Genomic DNA, 22,668 nt, shown 5'->3' with positions numbered 1-22,668 from the left:
TCTTGTCCTGAGACTGAGACTGAAACTAAGACTGAGACTAAGACTGAGACTAAGACTGAGACTAAGACTGAGACTAAGACTGAGACTAAGACTGAGACTAAGACTGAGACTAAGACTGAGGTTGCAAATGGCTGTATTATGTTTAAAACTCATTTGCATTACACGAAATTATCAATATTAAATTTCAACTTTTAGAAAACTTCGCACCGATACAGGGAAATGGAAACGGCTACGCGTTCGATCTTCACATTGATGCAATAATACGTTTGGCATCCAGAGGAATAAATCGACTTACTAAAATGGATTCGAATTACATCGCAGAAATTCTTACTGGACATAATGATCCACCAATCCAGAGTCAGTACAGCTGTTTCAAAAGTGGATTATTAGAAATGAGAAATGTTGTCTCGAATGAAAGAAAAACTGCAAGTTACTTCAAAAATAATTTTAAGAAGATTCAAAGTAAGTTCTATTTTGTTGGATATTTTGAATAATTTTTATATTTTTTTCCAATACAGCAAACACAAAAACCTGCGAGGATTTCATTAAGGACATTATCCCTCATTATGTAAGGTTAAATGACATTTATATTCCTCATGTCCTAGCATATAAAAGTAAGTTTTTAAAAAATTTCAAAAATTTAAAAAAAAATTAAAAATTAAAAAAAAAAATTAGAAAATTCAAGAAAAAATTAAAAATTTAAAAAAAGTTTAAAATTTTAAAGAAAAAATTTAAAAATTTAAAAAAAATTACAAATTTCCATAAAAAATATTTTCAGAATTTATTCCAATTTTTAAAAGTCTGAACATGCTTGACTTATTTGTGGATTATTGGTGTGTAAAAACGTCAGCAGATATTGAGTCTGTTGGAATTATTATTGCTGATATTGCTCAAGCAGAAAACTTAGAAGCAATTGAATATGTCAATGGAATCAGAAAAAATCTATCGTATCCAATGAGCTGTATTAAAGACATTATTGATACCGCAATAGCAAATATGAAATCTGGATATGGTGAGGTTTTAAAAGGAATTTAATATGACAATTGGTTTTTCCTGAAGTCTTGGTTTTGATATATTTTGAGAGAGAGATCATCAATTCTTGGTCTTGGAATCGGGAACTCTTATATGACATGATTAAACTGTATGAGGAATCAAGCGGGTAGGCCAAGCTTCGCTTGGCAAATGTTTGAGGGATCAGGCGTCAGAGGGTAGGCCAAGCTTCGCTTGGCAAATGTTTGAGGAATCAGGCGTCAGCGGGTAGGCCAAGCTTTTGGCAAATGTTTGAGGAATCAGGCGTCAGAGGGTAGGCCAAGCTTCGCTTGGCAAATGTTTGAGGAATCAGGCGTAGCGGGTAGGCCAAGCTTCGCTTGGCAAATGTTTGAGGATCAGGCGTCAAGGGTAGGCACTAAGCTTAACTTTGGCAATTGTTTGAGGAATCAGGCGTCAGCGGGTAGGCCAAGCTTCGCTTGGCAAATGTTCGAGGAATCAGGCGTCAGCGGGTAAAGCTTCGCTTGGCTAAAAGGTTTGAGGAATCAGGCGTCAGCGGGTAGGCCAAGCTTCGCTTGGCAAAAATATGATGAATCAAATATTTAGGCCAATCGCTTGGCAAATTTGACTATCAGGCTCCAGCGGGTAGACCAAGCTTCGCTTGGCAAAAAGGTTTGAGGAATCAGACGTCAGCGGGTAGGTCAAGCTTCGCTTGGCACATATTTGCAGAATCAGTTTTCATGCAATGTTCAATCTTTCAAAAAATCATAGAAAACATTGATTTTGAAATTTTGTATGAAAACGAAAGTTTTTTGGTTTTGAAGCAACGTCTGCTCCTAGCATGTCCAAAAACTAATCAGCTCTTCTATTGAGCAACACGGATCGATTGCAAAAAACTAGAAATCTCTACGATGTCTGGTTATTGAGATTTCTTGCTGATTAACTTGTTTGCTTGTTTGCTTGTTTGCTTGTTTGCTTGTTTGCTTGTTTGTTTGCTTGCTTACAGAAAGGGAATTTTTCGATTTTCTAGCAATGCCTCAACCAATTTCAAATCTGTTTTTTGATTATGGTGAGGAATTCCAGGCACAAACTTTTTGCGATAGAACAAAACTTGCCATTATGCTTAGTTTGGCTGTAAAATCCAAAAAACTGATTTTTCAAGAACAAATTCAATACATTCACACGTGAAAACGGTGTGAATATAAAAAATTATTTTCAGAATTTATTCCAATTTTTAAAAGTTTGAACATGCTTGACTTATTTGTGGACTATTGGTGTGTAAAAACTTCAGCAGATATTGAGTCTGTTGGAATTATTATTGCTGATATTGCTCAAGCAGAACACCAAGAAGCAATTGAATATGTCAATGGAATCAGAAAAAATCTATCGTATCCAATGAGCTGTATTAAAGATATTATTGATACCGGAATAGCTAATATGAAATCTGGATATGGTGAAGTTCTGAAAGGAATTTAATATGACAATTGGTGCTTGCTGATGTGTCGGCTTCGATATATCTTGAGACCATTTTGGTCTTGGATTCGAGAACTCTTATATGACATGATTAAGGTGTATAAATAAATGGGAATTAAATAAAATTTTATATTCATAGAAAAAATCATTGCAATTTCATTGCCAATTTACAAGTTTGGCGATTGTGGCGTGCATTTTGAGTCTGATTCCAAGTAGACATGCAACTGGTTAAAGACGAGGCTTTGGGATAAGTAATGGCATATTTGGATTATTTCATGTAACTAAACATATGTACTATACACTTAATTACTTACTTCGTTGGTAATACTGATCAATTGTGACCCATGTCCTCTCTCAGATGTCGCCTGTGAACCTATCGATGGGCTTGTCAATTTCTAATAGTGGATGTGCTACGCACATGTCGAGTTGATGTCAAGTTCCATTGGCATGTAGATTTTAGCAATTTAAATGACTTGTTTAATCATGTCTAATAATTGACATTAGCAGCTTGGTATAGGACGGTAATGAAGGAATGTCAGTTAGATATCAAAACTAAGAATTTTCTACAAGTTTTGTGATTCGGTCAGCAAAAGAGTCAGAAGGAAGGCATTTTGTTGCAACCTAGGCTTCAATTCGGACCATGGTTTCAGCAAGTAATACTAGGAATTACTAGTTGTTTCCTCTCGGGGATTCAAAATAAAAATTCATGCAAAATTTAAGAAACTAAATCCAAAATAAATCAAAAGTTTTCAAATTTATCGATGGATAACCTCCTATCATCAATATCTGGCAATTCAATTAGTTCTGCAAATTTAACACAATAATGTCTTCACATTCAGCAACAATAACGATTCCAAAATTTTGTAAAATTTCTCAATAACTTCATAAAAAATCGTAAATGAGGAATGCAATTTTGATAATTGGATGTTTTCATTTTTTTCCCATCGACTAAAGCTCTTTCACTTTTTTTGTTGATGATCGCATTCAATTTTATTATTTTTTTTTTTGTTTTCACAATAAAAACAAGAAGTCAGAGCAATTTCATTATAACCTGAAGATATTGCCAAGAGTATTAACAGCAACATAATGCATGTGAAATAATGAAATTGAGAGAAATTTTAAGAAAATTATTTACGCACTGAAGATTTCAATGAAAGACAATTTTCGATGGGGGATTAGCTGCATGTGTGAATTTTGAAAGGGTTCAAGGTTCAATCAGTGGATTTTTATGGAAATATTGTTTATATTAATGTACGTAAATGTTATCTGAGTCAGAAATTTTGATATGCTTTAAGACGTTCGTGGCTGAACTCTTGCTGAACTCTTAACATTCGAAAACAACAAAATGGTAATTAAAAGCTGAGCTGATTGGAAAACGAATACTTACTTATTTTTCTGGTCGTATCAATTGCGACTGCCCTTATCAAACTTTTCCAGATGTATTGCAATCCATGTTTTCCCTCAGACATCTTCCCTGAAGTCGGCTCTATTCCTGGCTTCCATCTGACAATTACCGATCCCAAATGCAATACTATCTCTATTGACAGCCTCTCTTCATGAGTTCTTGTGTCATATTCATGCTCTTTTGTCACAATTTATCTTACACAAGAATATCTAGTTTATTACTAAACTTCTTGGCTACTATGTCTGTTTTAGATTGTTGGGATAAGAGCCTGACGAAGAAACTATTTTTTAATGAGAATCGCCCCATGTACTCACAATAGAGTGATACAAATATTCGGTCAGGTATTACAGAGACTTGCGAACTGACACTATCACCTCTATATGGCTCAATAGTTTCCACCCTGTTTAGACACCAGATTTCCAGTTACAGCGACTAGTAGAATTAAAGCTAAAGCATGCATAGAAAATTGGGAGGGATGCTAGAGTCCAGTTTAATATCTCGAACTGGCAGAAGTTTCTACTAGAGCTGTCTTCAGACAGTCTGTACGCGCGGCAATGGGACCTCGTGGAACAGCCAATGAAGTAAGTGTATTCATAGCCACAAGAATCACTCAATTTCCAAACTTTAAGTCCGTAGGACTGTCATTATAAAAGTGAATAGTAAAACATACAGAATTATGGACTTTAAGTAAAGACATTAACGCCTTTCATACTGAAATTAAGAGAATGCAATTAAAAACATAAAGAAGTCAACAATCTCATTTATAAATCAACATCAACGACCTCAACAGTTAAATTCCTCTCAAGAAATGAAAAATCTAATTTAATAAAACAAGTTATCGAGAATTATGCATAATAAACAACTCAGTCATTCCATTCATTCAAGTTTCCCGAAAAAAAAAAATAACAATTTACATATTTTACGAGAGAGCGCATAGTAAATAAGAAGAAGAGATGAAACTGGCAAGTAACAAAAAATTGAAAGTGTTACATTGACCCTGTACAGTGAGAAAATAAAGAGTGATGAATGCCTGTATGTACGCATGGTGTATATGAATGCTAATACTTATAATCATAACGTTGATGATGATTGTATTGTACATAGCAGCATTAAAATCGTGATTGTAAATAACAGTGATATTTGCAAGGTAATGGCAGACAGCTGGCTATAGAGTAGAAATAAAAAGATTCATTTCCTCACTCAATTGAAGCTGACTTTTTGTCTCGTACGACTGATCAAACAAATTTTCTCATAATTTTTCCATCATCTGACATTTTATGGCTTAATGTGAGGAGAACAATTAAGTTTTTCGCTTTCATTCAACTCCGGCTTACTTTATTGCATTATGCAATTGATTTTTCGTCGTTTTCATACATGATTTTCGAATTTTTTATAGCATTTATTGAATTAAAGTAAATGAGATTTCATGTTCATATAAATACTTTCTGCTTACTCTCATATTAAAGAAATGCTTTAACAAGTGCAAAATTGAGGTGAATGTGAGCTGTTGAAATGTGGTTTGTCTGGTAATTACAAGAAGTATTGCTTCTTGGATCTTATACATGATGTCCCAAATAGCTATGTAACTGGTATTAGCATGGTACGGAATTAATATTGTAATGATCATGTCTGTTAATCGATCGAAAGTGCCAGATTTAAACCAAATCTGGCATCTGGTTAATGACATGCCGACCTCCAACCTTGGACCGGATTTACCAACCTGGGGCCGGATTTACTATGAGTTAATCGATTTATGGAATTCGACAGAAAACGGAACCGAATTAATAATTAGTATCCAATTTATGCTTTCCCGAAATCCAGGTCCAGGAAGATTTTTTGGATCCGAGAGTCCCGGTCCTGGTCCTGGTCCCGGTCCAGACACCGAGAAAAACGGGGCTTCGAAAAACTGATCCCGAGATCCAGAGATTAATCCCGTCAATCCCTAGTCACGCCTGCCTAGTGTCACATTTTTGCTTTTTCTATATCGCATGCCATCCGAGTCAGCCATAAGAAGTTTGTCTTTAAAAGGTCATCTTTGTATGCTTTGCTGGAACTAAAGAGGTTGATTTAATCACAAATTTTCCTCATAATTCATTATTTTCTTCTCTTTATTCAGAACCGCTAATTACAAGTCCAAAACTAGTTTCAAGTTTACAACAAACTGAATAGAAAAGCACAAACTTGACGTAATGCTTAACCTAAAGGTGCTAATCAGTGTTGCTAACTAAACATGTGAATAATTACATAAATTTACAATGACAATGATTCGACTATGTAGTCACACATCTAACGCCATAGTTTATAGAATTTTATGATCTTACAGACCCAATCAAGCCACAACAACAACATACCAAATGTAAATGTAAATGTAAATTCCCAAAAATAAGCCCACACATGCCAATGTAGCCTCATTTTCATCTCCGTAAACCTTTACTGAATTAGGTCAGCCGAAAAAAAGAGAAAATTACAGCAACAACAACAATCGATTCCCAAAAAATGTTGTAACTCCAGGAATGCGCCTTTTATCAATATTTCATTCACATTAAATGACCTGCTTCTTTCCTTGTACAGCACAAAAATGAGAATCCACATTTTTTACTTTCGATTTCTGCATGACTACAACAACAACAAAATACACATTTTCTTCTCTTAAGACTGCTGTCGACACAGCAGCAAACAGGCATATTAAGTTAGTCAATCTTGAGCCATCGTAGCGTACAGTCGGTGTGGATTAATGTGTAAATAATCGAAAAAATTAAGCGGATTTTGAACAAGAAGACAATAGCTACTTAATTAGTGTTGAAGACATTCAAGTTTAGTGACAAAAAGTGCCCAAAAATGCTCAGTCGATTACAAGCAATCAAAAACTTGATTGCGACCTTACCGCAGTCATCAAATGTTCGATCAATTGCAGCATCAATGCAATTGAATGAGAAAATTATGGTCAAACAGGAGACCAAAAATGAATGGAATCGAGCATTGAGTGAGGCTGAGAAAATTGTCGGATATCAGACGTCTTATTTGAGTTTGAGATATTTATTAAGTGATGAAATCACAAATTTAGCCTTACATATGCGAAAACTTGTTGGAAGTACTCATCCGCTTGTGTCTACTGGAAAGTAATGAGACAATCTTTTTTTTGTACTTACTTGTTTGAATAATGGAACTTTGTTGTGTAATTTTTGAGGCACTTGCTGTGATGGTGAATGTTGAAGTTGTGAATTTAATGGACTTTTGGAATGGAAGTTTGAATTTGAAATTTTCAAATTTTGTTCATTTTAATGCTTAAGTTTAATGTTTAGTGCAATTTTTAGATTTTTTTAAAAGTTAAATCATATAAAATAATTGCTTAAAATTTTTGAAAAACTTAAATAAGTTTGAATTTGTTTAAACTTTTTTCAAACTTTTTAAACTTTTTAAACTTTTTATAATCTTTGATTTTTGAAGATTTTTTAACAATTTTCAAACTTTTTTTTAAAGATTCTTAAAAAACTTTTATGATTTTTTAATTATTTTGTGAATTAATTTTTAACTAACTTTTTAATAATTTTTAAAAAGAGTTTTTTAAAATTTTGAATTAAAAGATTTTTAAATTATTTTTGAAGACCTTTAAATATTTTTAGTAAAATTTTCAAATTCTTTTGAAGATTTTGAAAGAATTTTAATTAATTTTAAAGATTTTTAAATGAGTTTTTGAAATTTTAATTGATTTTTGAAGGTTTTTAAATAAGTTTTGAATATTTTTAAAAATCATTTTTGAAGATTTTTTAAATAATGTTTGAAGGTATTTAAAACAAATTGAAAGTTTTTAAATTAAAATGAAAATTTGATTGAAAATCAATTGAAACTTTGAAAACTTTCAACTTGAAAAATTTTAAATTTGAAAAAAAAATCTTTAAAGATTCATAAAAATTTAATGATTCTCCATTTTTTTAAAATCTCAAATTTTCAAGTTCATTCAAATTTATTTAAAATTCCTCTCAAAAACCAACGAAAAAACCTCAAATTTAAAAGTGAATTACAACAAAATTGCCTTATTGAAATTCATCACGAAAAATGAATGTTTAAAGTGTTGGAGACAAAATATTAAACAATTAGAAATCAACGTTTTGTACTGTGCATATTTATTTTCAATTTATATTCATCTAGTATTTACTGAGTGTTTGCAAACAATAAGCACCTCAATTTGTGGTTTTTGTGAATGTGAAAAATTACTATTTTAAAATTAACGGACATAAAATGGTGACAGATGAGTGACAAAAAAGTGAAGAAATATAAGAAAAACAATTGAGAGATTGGATGGAGTTATGAACTTCCAGGTGGAATTTTAAATGTGATGTTTTTGGTAGAATTTTGAATTTTTTAGAATTAAATGCTTAAAAAATAGATTAATTTAGATTTTAATGACAATGTAAACCTCCTTGATGACACCTTAAACATCAAGCTGTAAATCTCAGCATGGAAGTTAAAACTGAAAATCTTTACATCAATGATGAATAATTTCTGTTGAGTTTGATGACAGTAAATATTTGAATATTTTTCTGTGATTGGTTACGAAATCCGATTTTGAATATTTTACGCATTAAAGTGGAATTTGAAATATTTTACGACCGATTAGTTACGATTTCCTAAGGAAGACAAAAGTGGAAAAAACATTGACTTCTCTTATCGAAGTAGATTAATGATATACTAGCGCAAATTAGGAATTTATGAGTCATAAATGTTTTCTTTTAAACAAATAAGACGGAATTGATTTGTTGTGAAATTTAATGAATTTCGAAATCTGTAAAATTAGGAAATTTGAGAAATTTTTATCAACAAATGTAAATTTGTAAAAATGGTATAAAGTAGATCTAAAAAGAGATTCAAATTTTACATGAAGGCTAATCGACTTGAGTCGAATAACATATGCAAAATCTCAGTCTTATCAAAATCTCTATGATTAAGTCGTATTTGGGAAAGAAGACTCCAAAATCAGGCAATGTCATGAAAATTTTAAACTTTTACGATTTTCACCCATTTTTACAATTTATATTAGAAATCATGAACATTTTAGTTTTTACCAAATTTTTATGATTTTCTCATACAAAACTCTTGTGGACAACTTGACATAATATATAGTTAGTAAATCTATGGTTGATTAATGCCATATTTTGTGGAAGGTTCTGTTGAAAATGTCATTAGTCTACCATAGATCTAGTTACACTCTAGACATTAAGTCAAGTTGTACATTCAGGCCAGTTGTAAAAATTGCAAGATAACTTGCTCTTAATTTCAATTTTTGATGAAACAAACAAGCTTTAATCTTACAAGCAATATTTTACAAATGTTGACATACTTACCAAAATGCAATTCAACTGAATTACACATTTTCATGTTATTAAGCCAAAGTTCATTAGCACATACATAAAATTGCAAACAATTGTGGTTATAAACTAGTATATGATCATTGTCCCAAATCATTTATTCGATCCAAAATCCGTCAACAGATCGGCCTAACACTGGTTTGTTGTTGGAGTCAGTTTAAATCCAAAGTCAGTGCCATTCCGGTTGAGGGTTGGATTTTGAGTCGATTATCGAACTTTAGGTGGTTTTGGACTCTTCCATTGAAGATAGATTTACAAATCTGATTAATATTTGAGTGGTTTTTGACGTCTTTCATTGAGAATAGATTTATGGTTCTGATAAAAAGGTTAAATCTCATTTTTATCAATTTTCATGATTTTTGAACTAGTTTAATATTATTTGATGACTTTTTAGACAATTTTGATGATTTTTTTATCATTTTGATTAGTTCCACACCCTTGAATCTGATACTTAATTCCAAAAAAGGAAGATTTTTTTAGCCGTCATAAACAAACAATCCCTAAGATTTTGGTGTTTAAAATTTTCTGTGTTAAGTTCATCACCGTTCATCAAAATTAAATTACACGATTTCTTAACAACACATGAGCCGGAATCAACTGTTATTTAATTTACTAGTCTCACACATATGCATGAATAATCAAAACTGCATACCGTAATTTGTCATCATGGGAAAGTTTCTTTAAAAAACCATTAACAATTTCTGTTGAGAAGACATTGACCGTTTGGGTTATGACATTAAGTTCGTTTATAATTATTGTAACTAGAAATTGGCTACAAATCTCAAATTCAACCTGAACATAAGGCTTAAAAGTACAAACAATTCTCAGTGCTAATAAACGATCACACAAATATTCAGTACATCCAATCTCAACTTCACTTACTTCACTCTATATCCAACAAAACCTATCTCCACCCAAATCATATTCATAACGGATATGCAAATAGAATACTTAAATACAAACATATTTACCTGACATTGGACTGTTCCAAAAGTGATTTTTTTCAATTCCATCACCCAACTCAACATTTCATCACGTCTAGTAGATGAAATAAACGTTTTATGATCAAATGACTTTAAGACCGTGATTTATAGCAAGATGTCGTTAATTTTTTTATAATCTATGCCTTACTGAATTTCAAAAGTACTTACCCAAAAAACGCTTCATTTCAGGTCTTTAATTTATGGACAAAATAATATGCAAACATGGGGACTTATTGTCCTGCTCGTATCAAAAATGGCTGGATGTGCTGATGGAAATTTTGAGTCAGAACAAGACAGAAGTGCCGGTGTTTTGGTGACACAAAGAACACTCGCTGAAGTCGTCGAGATGGTCCGTACTGCCAACATGATTCACTCATTTGGTGTTCTTAATTTACAGCACCTTCAACAATCAGGAAATGATTTATCATTCGATTCTGACTTAATTTTTGGAAATAAAATTGCTTGTAAGTATGCCATGGACGCTGATGGTTATTAATATTTATTTGGATGATGGCTTGATGTTAATATTGTGTTTGAACTGTTTTAATGAGTGGATTGTGTGTCTAGTAACTGGCCGTGTTGAATGGCATTGAGTGTAATGACACCCGAGCAGCACAATGTGGCTAGTTTCATGTTTTAATGTAAAACTGCACCGAAATCAGCCTTCACGGTGTAATCAGGGCACTTTCGTATCTTGTCGGAAACACAGCGATATAACATGTTGTGCTGCTCAGGATTTTTAGTCAGAATTGACAGCTGGGGTAGGGGAAGAGGGTCAGCATCTCGGTTCAACAACATCAAATGAACCTATCAAACCTTAACCATTTAATATTAAAACCATTTTCTCTTCCTATCAATCCACAGTACTCGGCGGCGACATTCTCCTCGGCAATGCATCAACTCAAATGGCTCAATTAAAGTGAGTATACTTAGTCATGGATGACTAAAGCCAATGTCTTAACCAAATTTTATATTTTCTTACACAATCTCTTAGAAATCAAGATGTCGTTGAATTGATGTGTACAGCTGCACGAGACATTAGTGACTCACATTTTATTGGCGATCGTGACATACAAAATAATCCATTGCCAATGAATCCAGTTAAAAAGGCAGAAGAAATCAGAAATTTTCCAAATGTTGAGAATGAAGTGCAAGTTGATGAAATTGACAATAAAAAGCCATTCAATATGGGTGGAATTATGGGAAGTCCTGAAAGTGAATGGACAATAAGGCACACATTGGCTAATGGAACTCTCCTTGGTAAGAGTTGTCAGAGTGCATTAATGTTGGCCAAACAATCACCAGAACTACAAAGACAAGCTTATTTCTTTGGTAAACATTTGGCATTGGCATGGCAAGCAAGTATTGACTTGGAACCATACAAACAAGAACTTCCACTTGGACATAAATTAAGTCTTGTATCAGCACCAGTATTATTCCATCTTGAATATGATAATTCGCTTTATGATGAGATTAAGAAAGGTGCGGAATCAATTGATGATGTCAATTACTATAAATTACATAAAATAGTCGCAAATGGACCTGGAATTGAAAGAACAAAGGAATTACAAAGTAAACACACATTAGCAGCTATGACAGAACTTTATAAATTCCCAAAATCAGATGCTAGGGAGGCACTTGAGAAAATTATTTTGGCAATGCAGGAAGACTAAAGGAAGTGGCTTGAGACCTTTTATCATAAATTATTTAATCGTAGATTTTTAAGTTAATTCCTAATAATTTAATGAATTTCATAGGTTAAGTATTAAGTTCATCAAAATCAGCCGCAAGTCTTCCAAATTTTGATAAATTTTTAGAATTATTTGCCAAACTTGCCTGATGTATGGTATTCAGGGGTGTAGACAGAGGAGAAGGGGAGTCCATTTGTAGCTTTCTATGTACAGGTTGGGTTCGGAGTAGCAAGTTGTAAACCTGCTATCCCTAGCTTGTTTGTGGGGCTGCCACCCTACAAGCGAGGGTTTGAGTAGGATATTAATCTACCTAGTAGGATCTCAATCACAGCTTCGGTCGCCAGCATTGTGTTAGATGATAACAGGGGATACCATGTAAAGGTACACACTTGAAATTTGGTTCAGCTTCTGAGTCAGACTTCGGTTTTTCCAATCCCCCAATTAGGGAGGGCCCCTATCCCCCAAGAGGGGGAGGTGTAATGGTTTCCAAAAAATTAGGTGGTTCAGGCTACAAAAATAGACCATATCGCGGTATTTATTTGGAATATTGCGGTAATTGGCGGTATTTAACAGTATTTAGCAGTATTTGTATGGATACCGTGGGTATTACCACCTAGTTTCTCAGCCTAGGCTTATCATTTTGCTCGAAAGATTCAAAACTTTTAAAGAATCTTGATAGATTTAAATCGCAGTGCCTTCAACTCATAATGCTGCTCCCTTCAAGCATTATATTGAGAATTTTGACTCAAACTGTGGGTTGGGGACAGATTTGACCTCTAAACCACCCATTCTCCCCTCTTCTTCCTGAATACACCCCTTGATGCAACTCAGACATTTTTGGTGATCAAAAAAACTTAATTATTAATAAAGAATCCATCTTGTGTACAGTTTTGAGCTGGATAGTCTTACTGATTGTTATCTAGTACCAGAAAATAATAAATCCTCAGATTTTATTGTAAATTAATCAGAGTGATTTCAAATAATATTAATAAATTTATACTTAGGTTAAGCCTCAACAACCTTGATTAGAAGTGCATATCCAATATCCATAAAAACTTATTTAAGTGATTTGTTAATTGATATAAAATTGATTTATTTCTGTTAATTACGGAATGAAAGTAAAGTTAAACAATTTGTATTTTATATGTCATGTATATAAAATCGTGAATTTTATGGCTATAACTGTAGGACATAAAAAAAAGTGTATGTATCATGTGTATTTTTTATACTGTTGTATAGTAAATAAGAGAAACTTTCTTGTTGTACTTAAAATAAATTAATTTTTTTTTTTCACACACAACAAATCCCTTCTTTATTAATGCTTGTTGTGACACTTCCGATGACTCAAATAAACAAAAAACTATTTTTTCGTCATCTAAAGCATTTCAGACATCGAGAAGACACACGTGAAAAATATTTTTTGTCATCACATTCATGATCATTCCAGTGCTGCTGATTCAAAAGAAAGAAAAAAAGATTCGAAAGTTATTGGAAAGATAAAAGATTTCATTTCTCATTAAATTTCTTATTTGCCGTCAGGTGAGCACCTTCGAAAATAATAATTCACTTCCATATAAAGAGCTATTGATGGAATGTCGGTTGATGTTTAGGGCAATGGTGAGCAACTTGTGTACCGTCAAAATTCGTTCAAAAAAACATGAATTGTATACGGTTTGCGGTTCAGATCGAGGCTTACGATCAAGGTGTGTCATGAAAAATAAAAGTTTGTCAACCTCTGGTTAGAGGTGTTATTAACACTTTAAATATGCGCTCGAATTTCAATCTCTGAAAGGATCTGGTTCCTCTTATACCATTTTTACCTTGCTCATTTTAGGGAGCCTCTTTGGTAAGTTTGAGATTTTAAGCAAAAAATTTTGTAAATTTTAAACCAACAGTAAGTAAATCCAATGAGAATTGACCAATTGGACACCATCAAGGCTCAGACACTGATCTGAAAATTGTACAATTTTTACTGTTGCCTGAGTTTTGAGCACCACTACGACGTCATATTGCTATCATTTCTTAGAGTGGTGACTGTTTTTGGTTACATTTTTATACAACCGATATTGCAAGAAATCAAAATCTGAAATGACTCTGCCTCAATCCAGGTAAGATGAAATCGTTCTCAGGTCTATCATATACATATATAAGATACAGTTGCTAAGTGTTTGAGTCAGAGTTGGCAGGACTTTAATAGTCCGGATTCCAAAAGTCCAAAAAGGAGCCTCTGAAACAAAAACAAAATTAAAATCTGAATCAGCTGCTCAAAAATTCCAAAAATGTGCTGGAAATTCCAAAAAGCCTTTTTTACATGATCATGATCATCATCTTCTTCTATTCATCTTTATTCATCTCTATGTTGTTGTAGTTCTTTTATATTAACCAGTCAGTGATTTCAACATGAACAAAAAAATGCTGTAAACATGAAATTATGATGAAAATCTTTCCGCATGTGATCATGTATTTAACAATAATGCTCAACCGAGTTGATAATCGTTGTGTTAATGAAATTTAATCTTTTTGATCAACTGATTCAAAAATCAGTTGTAATGGATGGACATTAGAAATGCTAATGATTGAAAGGATTTGGTGTTGGAATGTCTGTTGAAATGACGTTTTATGGAAGATTTATGTTAATTTATTATGAAATTTTTTGGATGATTTATTTAGGGTCATTCACTTTTTAGGGGAGCTTATCATAATTTGTGTGTCGTGAATCACAAAAGGCTCTAGAAAAATGATGAAGCAACAAAATTCAACCTGATTTTAGGATTGAACCCAAGTCGTTAAGGTATATTGGCTGACAATGTCGCTGTACTTTTGTTTGTAATCTCTACAACTTGACACTCAGGTACTCATCATATACCTTACCCACAAAAACTCATAAATAGCCAATCAATATGTACTCCATCTACATATCCAAATATACGAAGTATTTTGAAACCCAAACATCCAACAAAAAAACCCAATATAATGTAGATAAAGTAAATATCCAAAAAATAAGCACAAGAAGAAGACAATAAAAAAAGAAATCACGAGAGTATCTACAGAGTCATATGTTCAATACACGCGATGCGGATGTAATGAGTAAGTTATGAAACTTTTTAAAAAGACATTTTGTCACTAAATCTTCTAATTTTATGACTAATTTGTTGACATAATGATTGAGGTTTAGTAATTTTTATGCAATTCTTTTCACTCAGGCACTGACAGTTAATCAAGAAATCGACGTAAAATTCAAAAATTGCAGGAGCTTCATGAGCTACTTAGTGCAGAATTTAAAATCGCAGTGCCTCCAGCTCATAAGGCTGTGCCCTTCAGTCATTATATATATAAAGTGCAGAATATTGAAGAAAACAGTCAGCCAGGGCTCAAAGTCGACTTGGATTTTGTATGAAAAAGTAGACTCAAGTTGACTCGACTCCATACAAAATCCTAGTTGATTTTGAACTCTACTGTCGATTTAACGTGCTGTTTGCTATTATTTATACAAACTAGGTGACAGAGTCAACAGCAGAGTCATGTGAAAAGCTGTTAGTTGTAACCTATGCTTCATATAAGGACATAAATGCGTTAGTATTTGCTTGAAAAATCCTCTAAAAATTAGAAAGATTAGAATTAGCCTTGATCAGAGTTCGAAGTAGTCAAGAAGACTTGAAATTGCCTTGAAATTGACTAGAATTTTGTATGAAGTCTAAAAGACTTGACTCAACTTTTTCATATAAAATGTAAGACAACATCAAGATCTGACCTTGATAAATATGTATTTAAAAGAAAATGTGCGCAGCCACATCGTCGTCAGAGATAGCGAAAGCAACAAAACAAGTCAATTTCTCGTCCATATTTATTCAGTTCTTTAAACTCTTCAGAAACAACAAATCAATATGTTGTGTTTAAGTGCCCCACATACAATCATTCTATTAATCTCATTTCTTTTAGGGGACGGTTGGAAGTTACGGAATGATAAAAATAGAAAATTGCATTTTTTAGCACTTCCTCCACTGTACTGATTTTTAATAAAATCATCAATTACCAACATTTGGATCATTTGGACCATGTCTAAGAATTCCGTAATTTCCGGACACTCCCTTGGAATACTGGAATTTAAAAATAATTTTCATTTCTTTAACAACTGTAAACAGCTAGAAAATGACGATTTCATAGGTGCCACTTCGTCATACAAAAGAAAATAAGGTACACAAAAGAAATGAGATGAATATGATTTAAATTTATGCATATTTAAAATAACTTTACAGTTCTTTTCTTTATTGATAATTGAAACTAGAAAATATTTATGAATTTTGTGTCACAAATCCAATCACGGTTTTATGGCTTACAGCAGTAAATATGTACATTTTATTTGACTAGATTACATCATCAATTTACATAGAAACTTAACTTAAATTTGGTATATTTTTCAACAAGGCTGTTCATAAATGATGTCTTTTACAATTTAGACAGTCTTCATAATTTGCACCGAGCAGCACACTAGAGCATGGAGTCGCTGGGGCGTTCCTATATCGCTGTGTTGACAGCAGTACCTTTTTAGGTGCATGACGGCTGATATCAGCTCAATTTAGGTTGATTAAACAGCTTCATACCCAGTCACATCCATAATTTTGGTCACATCATCTACAAATGACCCCCAATCACTTCAACTACCCAACTCTACCTCCAAAAGCCACTTCAATCAACCACGTCCGTCTCTTCATCTTCATCGTCCTCACAAATATCATCATTCGATGACCCTGACGATGCCGGTGATGATAAAAGTGTCAAATCTTGAGAGTCTTCCTGTGGTGTTGCTGGATTACCATTGACTGTCAACACATCGCCATGTTTAAGCTGCACATGTCTCTGTAAGTCACGTTGTTTTAGGAAATTTTTATTGCAAATATGACAATGATGAGCACTTGACGATGAAGATGAATTTTCAGATGACGTACTGTGATCATTGGCATGTTGAGTATGCAGTCTGATGTGCTTATTTAAATTCGATGGATCGCCGAATGGTCGATAGCAATATTTACATTTCAATGGCTTGAAACCTGTTTTTGGGGATAGGAAAGAAATAATTTATTAATTGACAGAATTTATTAAGTTCTTCTTATTTGCTGAATAAATTTTTTTTTGCGGTAATTCTTTCATGTTTGTAAATTTAAGTCTCGTGACCATGAATTTGAAAAGTGAAATAAGAATTTTAATCTGTGTAAATGTTAATTAATATGAGCTTGTGGGAGTTTCGTCAGGAAATTTTGGATTATTTTCGTTTAAAATTGTGTAATTTGGAATGAATCTGTGTTAAGAATCAGTTAAGCATCACTTAACTTAAGGGTCATCCGGATATTACATTAAATGATGGCTAGTTTGACCTTTTTAGACTCAGATTCACATGATAATATTTGTATGAACAATTTTTATGAAATGTGATGAAAGTTTGCTTAATTTAAGCATATATTTGAATACCATAAATTGATAAATCGATCAAAAATCCGTCACCAAGCTCTTGTGACTGGTTTCGAATGATAGATTCGATTTAAATTCCCTACGCGGGCAATAATCTAAACCAAATCCGGTAAGTAAGTAAGCTAGTGTGACTATGATTCGATTCAAATAAGGTTTGATCTAAACCGAATCCTGCGCCAAACTAGAGTCATACTAATCTGGAGCTGGATTTTGGATCAATTTGCCGACTTGTGTTTTTCGGAATTATACTCAAACAGAAAATGAAAATGATCACATATGTAGTGCCGTGATGACAGCAATATTTCAGTAGCATGTGAGCATGCTCAGCATTTGCTGAGAATAGTCATTTCTAGCCAGTAATATGACCACATAAACCAGACAAAAACCCATTTATTTCATTCTTAAACTCAATAAGCAGATCAATATCTCTGTTAGTATCCAAATCGTATCAAACAGCAATTTAAATTCTGACAAATTCTCCATAGTACCATTCTCCACAGTCCCCCTCAATACTAAATCCACACACTTCTATTCCATGAATATCAATAAACAGAAACGAACGTTAATTCAAATTAAACATTCACCAAACATATTTGAAAATCTTTACAAATAAAGTTTGTCTACTAATTAATTAATCTATTAATTAACTAACATTTTTGAAGTCACTGAAATATATCGTGCTTATATTTGGACATGTGCGCTTCAATTTTTAAAAATTATTTCTTCTTCATTATTTGACAATTTCTAATTTTTGATGTCATTGCGATGATTTAGTTTGACAAATAAAAATTAATTGATTGAAAATTGAGTTGTAGAATTGCAAAAAATGATCTTCAAATAGTAAGGGGGTTGTTCATTAATTACGTTAGAGGAAAAAATGGATTTTTAGGCTCCAACCTCTTCCTTGTTGAAATTTTTTCCATGTTTGGGCCAGTAGCTCAAATTGATTGTAAACCTCGACCAAAAAATACACGAAAAATGATTTATGCCCGAGTGTACAAAAATAAGTTAGAACTAATCATCAACTGAACATTAACTAGATATTGACTAGTTATAATGTATTTTTGTCCACTCGGGGTGGTATTCAAAAAATTTCCAAAAATTCGCAGCACCCCAAAGTAGTGTCTAACGTCTCATAGGTCGCTCACTACTAGTTTAAGCTGTTACAACATCGAAGCCCCCTAATCCATTAAAATTGAACTTAATAAGTAAACGACCCCTAACTGATCTAAATTATTTTCAGATTTTCTTCGTGTTCTTAAAAATTTGGACTTTTATTAAATTAGCTCTAATTTCATCTGAATAGATTGTATCAAATTTTATCACAATAACTAAATTCAGATTAAATTCAAATCCACTAAAAGAAATGCGTACCAAATTAACAAACAATATAAATCGACGCACAAAAGAGACCGAAATTTCATATCCATTCATTCGGCAAATATCAATTAACATTCATTGTTGATTAATTGAAATAAGAAGACAATAGATGCTTACCTGTATGTGTTCGAATGTGAATTTTAAGACCTAAACAGACACAAAAATAAAATAAAAAGTTGTAAATCATTTCTGCAGCAACAATTTATGTCTTATTTATGCTTACCGTACTTCCGCGAATAAAGTTTACCGCAATAAATACACAAATGTCCTTGCTTACTCGTGCCCATATTGCTAACAATTGTTTCGAGATGTGCAGCAGCAGCAAGTGCTGAATCATTGACGCTTGACGATTGCGGCATTAATGGAATAACAGCCGATGTTGGAGATGATCGTGGACTTGTTTTTAATTGTACTGGTTGAAATGCTGAGAATCTGTGATGATTTGCGGCTGCTGTTGATGTCGATGACTGTTGCAGTAACAATTGTGGATTTCCATGAATATATCCATGATGATGATGAAATGGATTAAAAATCTGCTCAAAATTTCTCGAATGAATCATCAATTTACGTTGATGCCTTGAAAGTAGCTCAGCCTGTAGTCTCTTCCATATTACATTCTCATCAAACTGATCGCAATTTCTCGCAAGATGTAATTTCAATGGATTTGGATATTCATACACACGACCACAGTGATGGCAAACATATTTTGTTTGACCTTTATTTGAAAGGCAAGCATTAATGATGTGTTTTAGAAGGTAGACGTATGAATGAGTGATTCATGAAAATATAAACGTAAAAAAGAAAGAGAGAAAATGGATGAAAAATTAATGACAGATTATGAAAGTTTCACTTATGGAGATAATTTTTTGAGGCAATTGGTGGTGGAACTTTGGTATGTGGCACCTATGTATGAGGTTGGTGATGATTTTTCAAGATTGCCCTAACAGAACGACGTGTTGTTTAGGGTCCCAACAGCACACAGTATAATTTAGATCACTCTGGATGCTGTTGGGCCTTATTGGACGCCGTAATAACAGTAAGAAGCGAAGCTGCACAAACAGCACCAAAAAAGCACATTTTGACCTGTTTTTCGCATTGTGCAGCTCAGTTTGACGTTTGACTTAAAAACTGCATTTCGCATTTTGTCTTAAAATTAGCCTTCCCGGCACTCACATGGCTCGCTACCACCGTGACGACGTAGCTTCGACATTTTGACTAGATTCTTGCTGTAATCATAACTGAGACCTTACAAAAATCATCAAAATTCTCAAAAATGACCAAAAAAAAATCAAAATTTTTGAAATATCCCCTAAAAACCCCGTCCCCATCAATCCACAGCTTCACCACCCCTGACAATAATCTCCAAAAAGATGTATAATACCTTTCTGCAACAATGTAACCAAAACATATCTCAAAGATAATTTTTTTAAAAGCCATTTCTACTTTTTTTCTTCTCTATTTCTTATGTCTGATTTACGTATTTTGAGCTATTGAGGCAATTGACCATTAGTCTGTTGTTACTAAGTATCAAATTAAATTTTGTCTATTCATGGCGATAGAAATTGAAAGTTTTTTTTAAGCATTTTTAAATTGATCTTATGAGCATGTACGTAGATTGAGGAATTAATTAGAGTTTGTGTCAATTTTTTTTTTTTTTTGGAGAGTTTTTTTTGAAATGTTTTGAGAGGTTTTGAATGATTTTTGGGGCTGCATGTGGTAGTTGACATGTGCAGTGGTTGATTTAGTGAGGATATGAGGAACTTGATCCTCAAGTCTCGGAAAATCGTTAAATATGCCACTCAAGCAGCACAATATAGCGAACCGGTGCTTAAACGGATCAAAATCAGCATTTATGGCGTCGTTGGGGTAACTTTGCATCTTATGGTTAATACGGCAACCTAGCAGTACCCTCAGCAACCACATCATGCTGTTTGGATCATCAAATGGATTAAAATCAACTGTCAAGGACCATTGGCAATTTTCAGACATTTTATCATCAACAAAATCACTTAGCAGTGCCTTTGTACCTTTATTACTGACATTCATAGTCAATGAAGTAAACCTCATCAAATTTTATCAAAACTCACCTTGAATATTTCCAGGAATTAAGAACGGAATGCCCATAAAACTGATAACTTCCTCCGAAAACCACATCAGCAATTCATCATTCGTATTAATTGACTTCATTGCTTTGAGTTCAACTCTATCTTCATTAAAATGAAGCATCACATTAGCACTTGGAATATTTTCAGCAATTTGGACATTTTTGATCCAAAATTTGTTCCTTAACATCGGCTCTTGGGGGATCATAATACCCTCATGTGTATGTGGAATGATGTTAAATACTTTTGATAAATTGCTGTCGATTTGAACTTGATCGAAGCTGAATTGATGTGATCCTGAATTTTTAGGTATGAATTCAGCTGCTGTGACGCAGTTGTCGCTGTTGTTGTTGCTTGGTGAGCTTCTTAAGATGCTCTCGATTTCAAATTGACTGTGTCGATGATTTCTGTCGTTTTCGACGATTTTTGAGTGGAACTTGTTGGAGCCATTTGTGGATGTCTCGAAGACGAGTTGGGATGCGATTGGGAACATTTTTGAGGTGGGGTTGAATGGGGTTTTGCGGGTTTTTGATTTAAATTGTTTTTTTTTTTAAATTTCTTTTAAATTTGTTAACTTTTTTAAACTTTTTGAATTTTTTTTAAATTTTTTTATTAAATTTTCACTTTTTTTGGTTTTTTAAATTGTTCGAACTTTTTAAAATTTCATGAATTTTTCAATAATTGTTCACTTTTTAAATTTCACGAATTTTTTTTAATTTGCAAAATATTTGAATTGTTTTTAAAATTTTATGAATTTTTTAAATCTTTTAAATTTTTAAAAATTGGCAAATTTGCTCAAATATTCAATGTCAACTTTTCAAGAGTTCAAATTTGAAACTTTTCACAATAAACTCAAACTTTTAATGCAATTTTCACTTTTCCTCACAATTTTCCACCAAAATCCTTCTTCATCCTTCAACTTCAATAACTAAATCACGTCTGACGATCGTCCTGGCAATGTGACTAAATTTTATAATCAAAAAATCAACTTTGCATCCTTACGAGGGTGCACCATGTGGTATATACGCATATTTTCATCCAAAAAAACAGCAAGTGCATAAAATCTCACGCAAAATTCCTTTGAAAAATTTTTCAGCTTACAAAAAAAAAACTGTGACTAAATAATTAAACCATTTATTGCAATGGTGAGAGGACATAAAAGTTCTGTAGAAAAGAGATGGAATGAGATTTAAAAAGCATGTTGTATGTGCTGAAATATCAAATATTTTCTAATATTTCAATCTCGTCTGCCTGTCACAAAATCCCTAGTAAATCACAGCACATGACAATCCATCCAAACTTGCATCCCTCTCCCTCTAATAGCTTTTTCCTTAATATTATAATTGCAATGTTAATAAAATAAATAAACACCACCCCATTGGTATAGTCAGTAAGTAAATATACTACACTTCATGCACCATCATTCATACTTCTGTACTGCACATACCAAATACAAAAACCTGTGCAATTCCAACTAACCCTCATGATTTCGGGACATTTAAATGTCTAATCAGAATCAATTTATAGCAAGTTGGCTTTTTAAATGGAATTTTAATGTATTTTGTTTATCTGATTGGAAAGCAATAGAGTTCTAAAAAGGAGGGAGGTGCTGTGTGGTTTATGCTTGTATTTGTGTCAAGTATGAAGTATTTTTCATGTGTTCGGAGGTTCTATAAGGGATGTTTGGGATGTTTTTTGATGTGTTGTATTGCATTATGATCTTTAGTTCCGATATCATCTCGATTTACATTCATCGTCCCTCCTGTTGCGGATTGTAAATGAATTACAATAGAAAAGTTGATTAAATAATTCGTC

The 22,668-nt window shown here is 32.9% G+C and overlaps 2 protein-coding genes across 2 annotated transcripts; one reads left to right on the top strand and one right to left on the bottom strand.

The window, feature by feature from the left end:
• Positions 1 to 6,575: 6,575 nt before the first annotated feature.
• On the top strand, positions 6,576 to 13,113 carry LOC139092016 (all trans-polyprenyl-diphosphate synthase PDSS2-like). Its single transcript, XM_070642300.1, has 4 exons — positions 6,576 to 6,984; positions 10,404 to 10,678; positions 11,079 to 11,133; positions 11,209 to 13,113. Exons 1-4 carry the CDS (start codon positions 6,704 to 6,706, stop codon positions 11,885 to 11,887), a joined length of 1,290 nt encoding a protein of 429 aa, XP_070498401.1. The 5' UTR covers positions 6,576 to 6,703; the 3' UTR covers positions 11,888 to 13,113.
• A 3,398-nt stretch (positions 13,114 to 16,511) lies between these two features.
• On the bottom strand, positions 16,512 to 21,346 carry Prdm13 (PR/SET domain 13). The gene is made up of 4 exons (XM_070642321.1): positions 20,839 to 21,346; positions 18,975 to 19,466; positions 18,869 to 18,898; positions 16,512 to 16,953 (listed from the first exon to the last, which is right to left on the bottom strand). The coding sequence occupies exons 1-4, from the start codon at positions 21,344 to 21,346 to the stop codon at positions 16,592 to 16,594; spliced, it is 1,392 nt and encodes a 463-aa protein (XP_070498422.1). The 3' UTR covers positions 16,512 to 16,591.
• Positions 21,347 to 22,668: the final 1,322 nt, after the last annotated feature.

The sequence above is a fragment of the Chironomus tepperi genome, unplaced genomic scaffold (assembly GCF_022539635.2).
Source record: "Chironomus tepperi strain 1889 unplaced genomic scaffold, CSIRO-AGI_Ctep_v1 contig_285, whole genome shotgun sequence".
Taxonomy (NCBI): domain Eukaryota; kingdom Metazoa; phylum Arthropoda; class Insecta; order Diptera; family Chironomidae; genus Chironomus; species Chironomus tepperi.
This window is presented reverse-complemented; position numbering and strand designations above follow the sequence as displayed.

Coding starts and splice junctions, on each gene's coding strand:
- Prdm13 (XM_070642321.1), bottom strand. CDS start 21,346: ATGTTCCCAATCGCATCCCAACTCGTCTTCGAGACATCCACAAATGGC. Junction 19,467..20,838: donor AATTCCTGGAAATATTCAAG/GTGAGTTTTGAT, acceptor TTTCAAATAAAG/GTCAAACAAAATATGTTTGC. Junction 18,899..18,974: donor ACTTTATTCGCGGAAGTACG/GTAAGCATAAAT, acceptor GTGTCTGTTTAG/GTCTTAAAATTCACATTCGA.
- LOC139092016 (XM_070642300.1), top strand. CDS start 6,704: ATGCTCAGTCGATTACAAGCAATCAAAAACTTGATTGCGACCTTACCG. Junction 6,985..10,403: donor CCGCTTGTGTCTACTGGAAA/GTAATGAGACAA, acceptor GCTTCATTTCAG/GTCTTTAATTTATGGACAAA. Junction 10,679..11,078: donor TTTTGGAAATAAAATTGCTT/GTAAGTATGCCA, acceptor ATCAATCCACAG/TACTCGGCGGCGACATTCTC.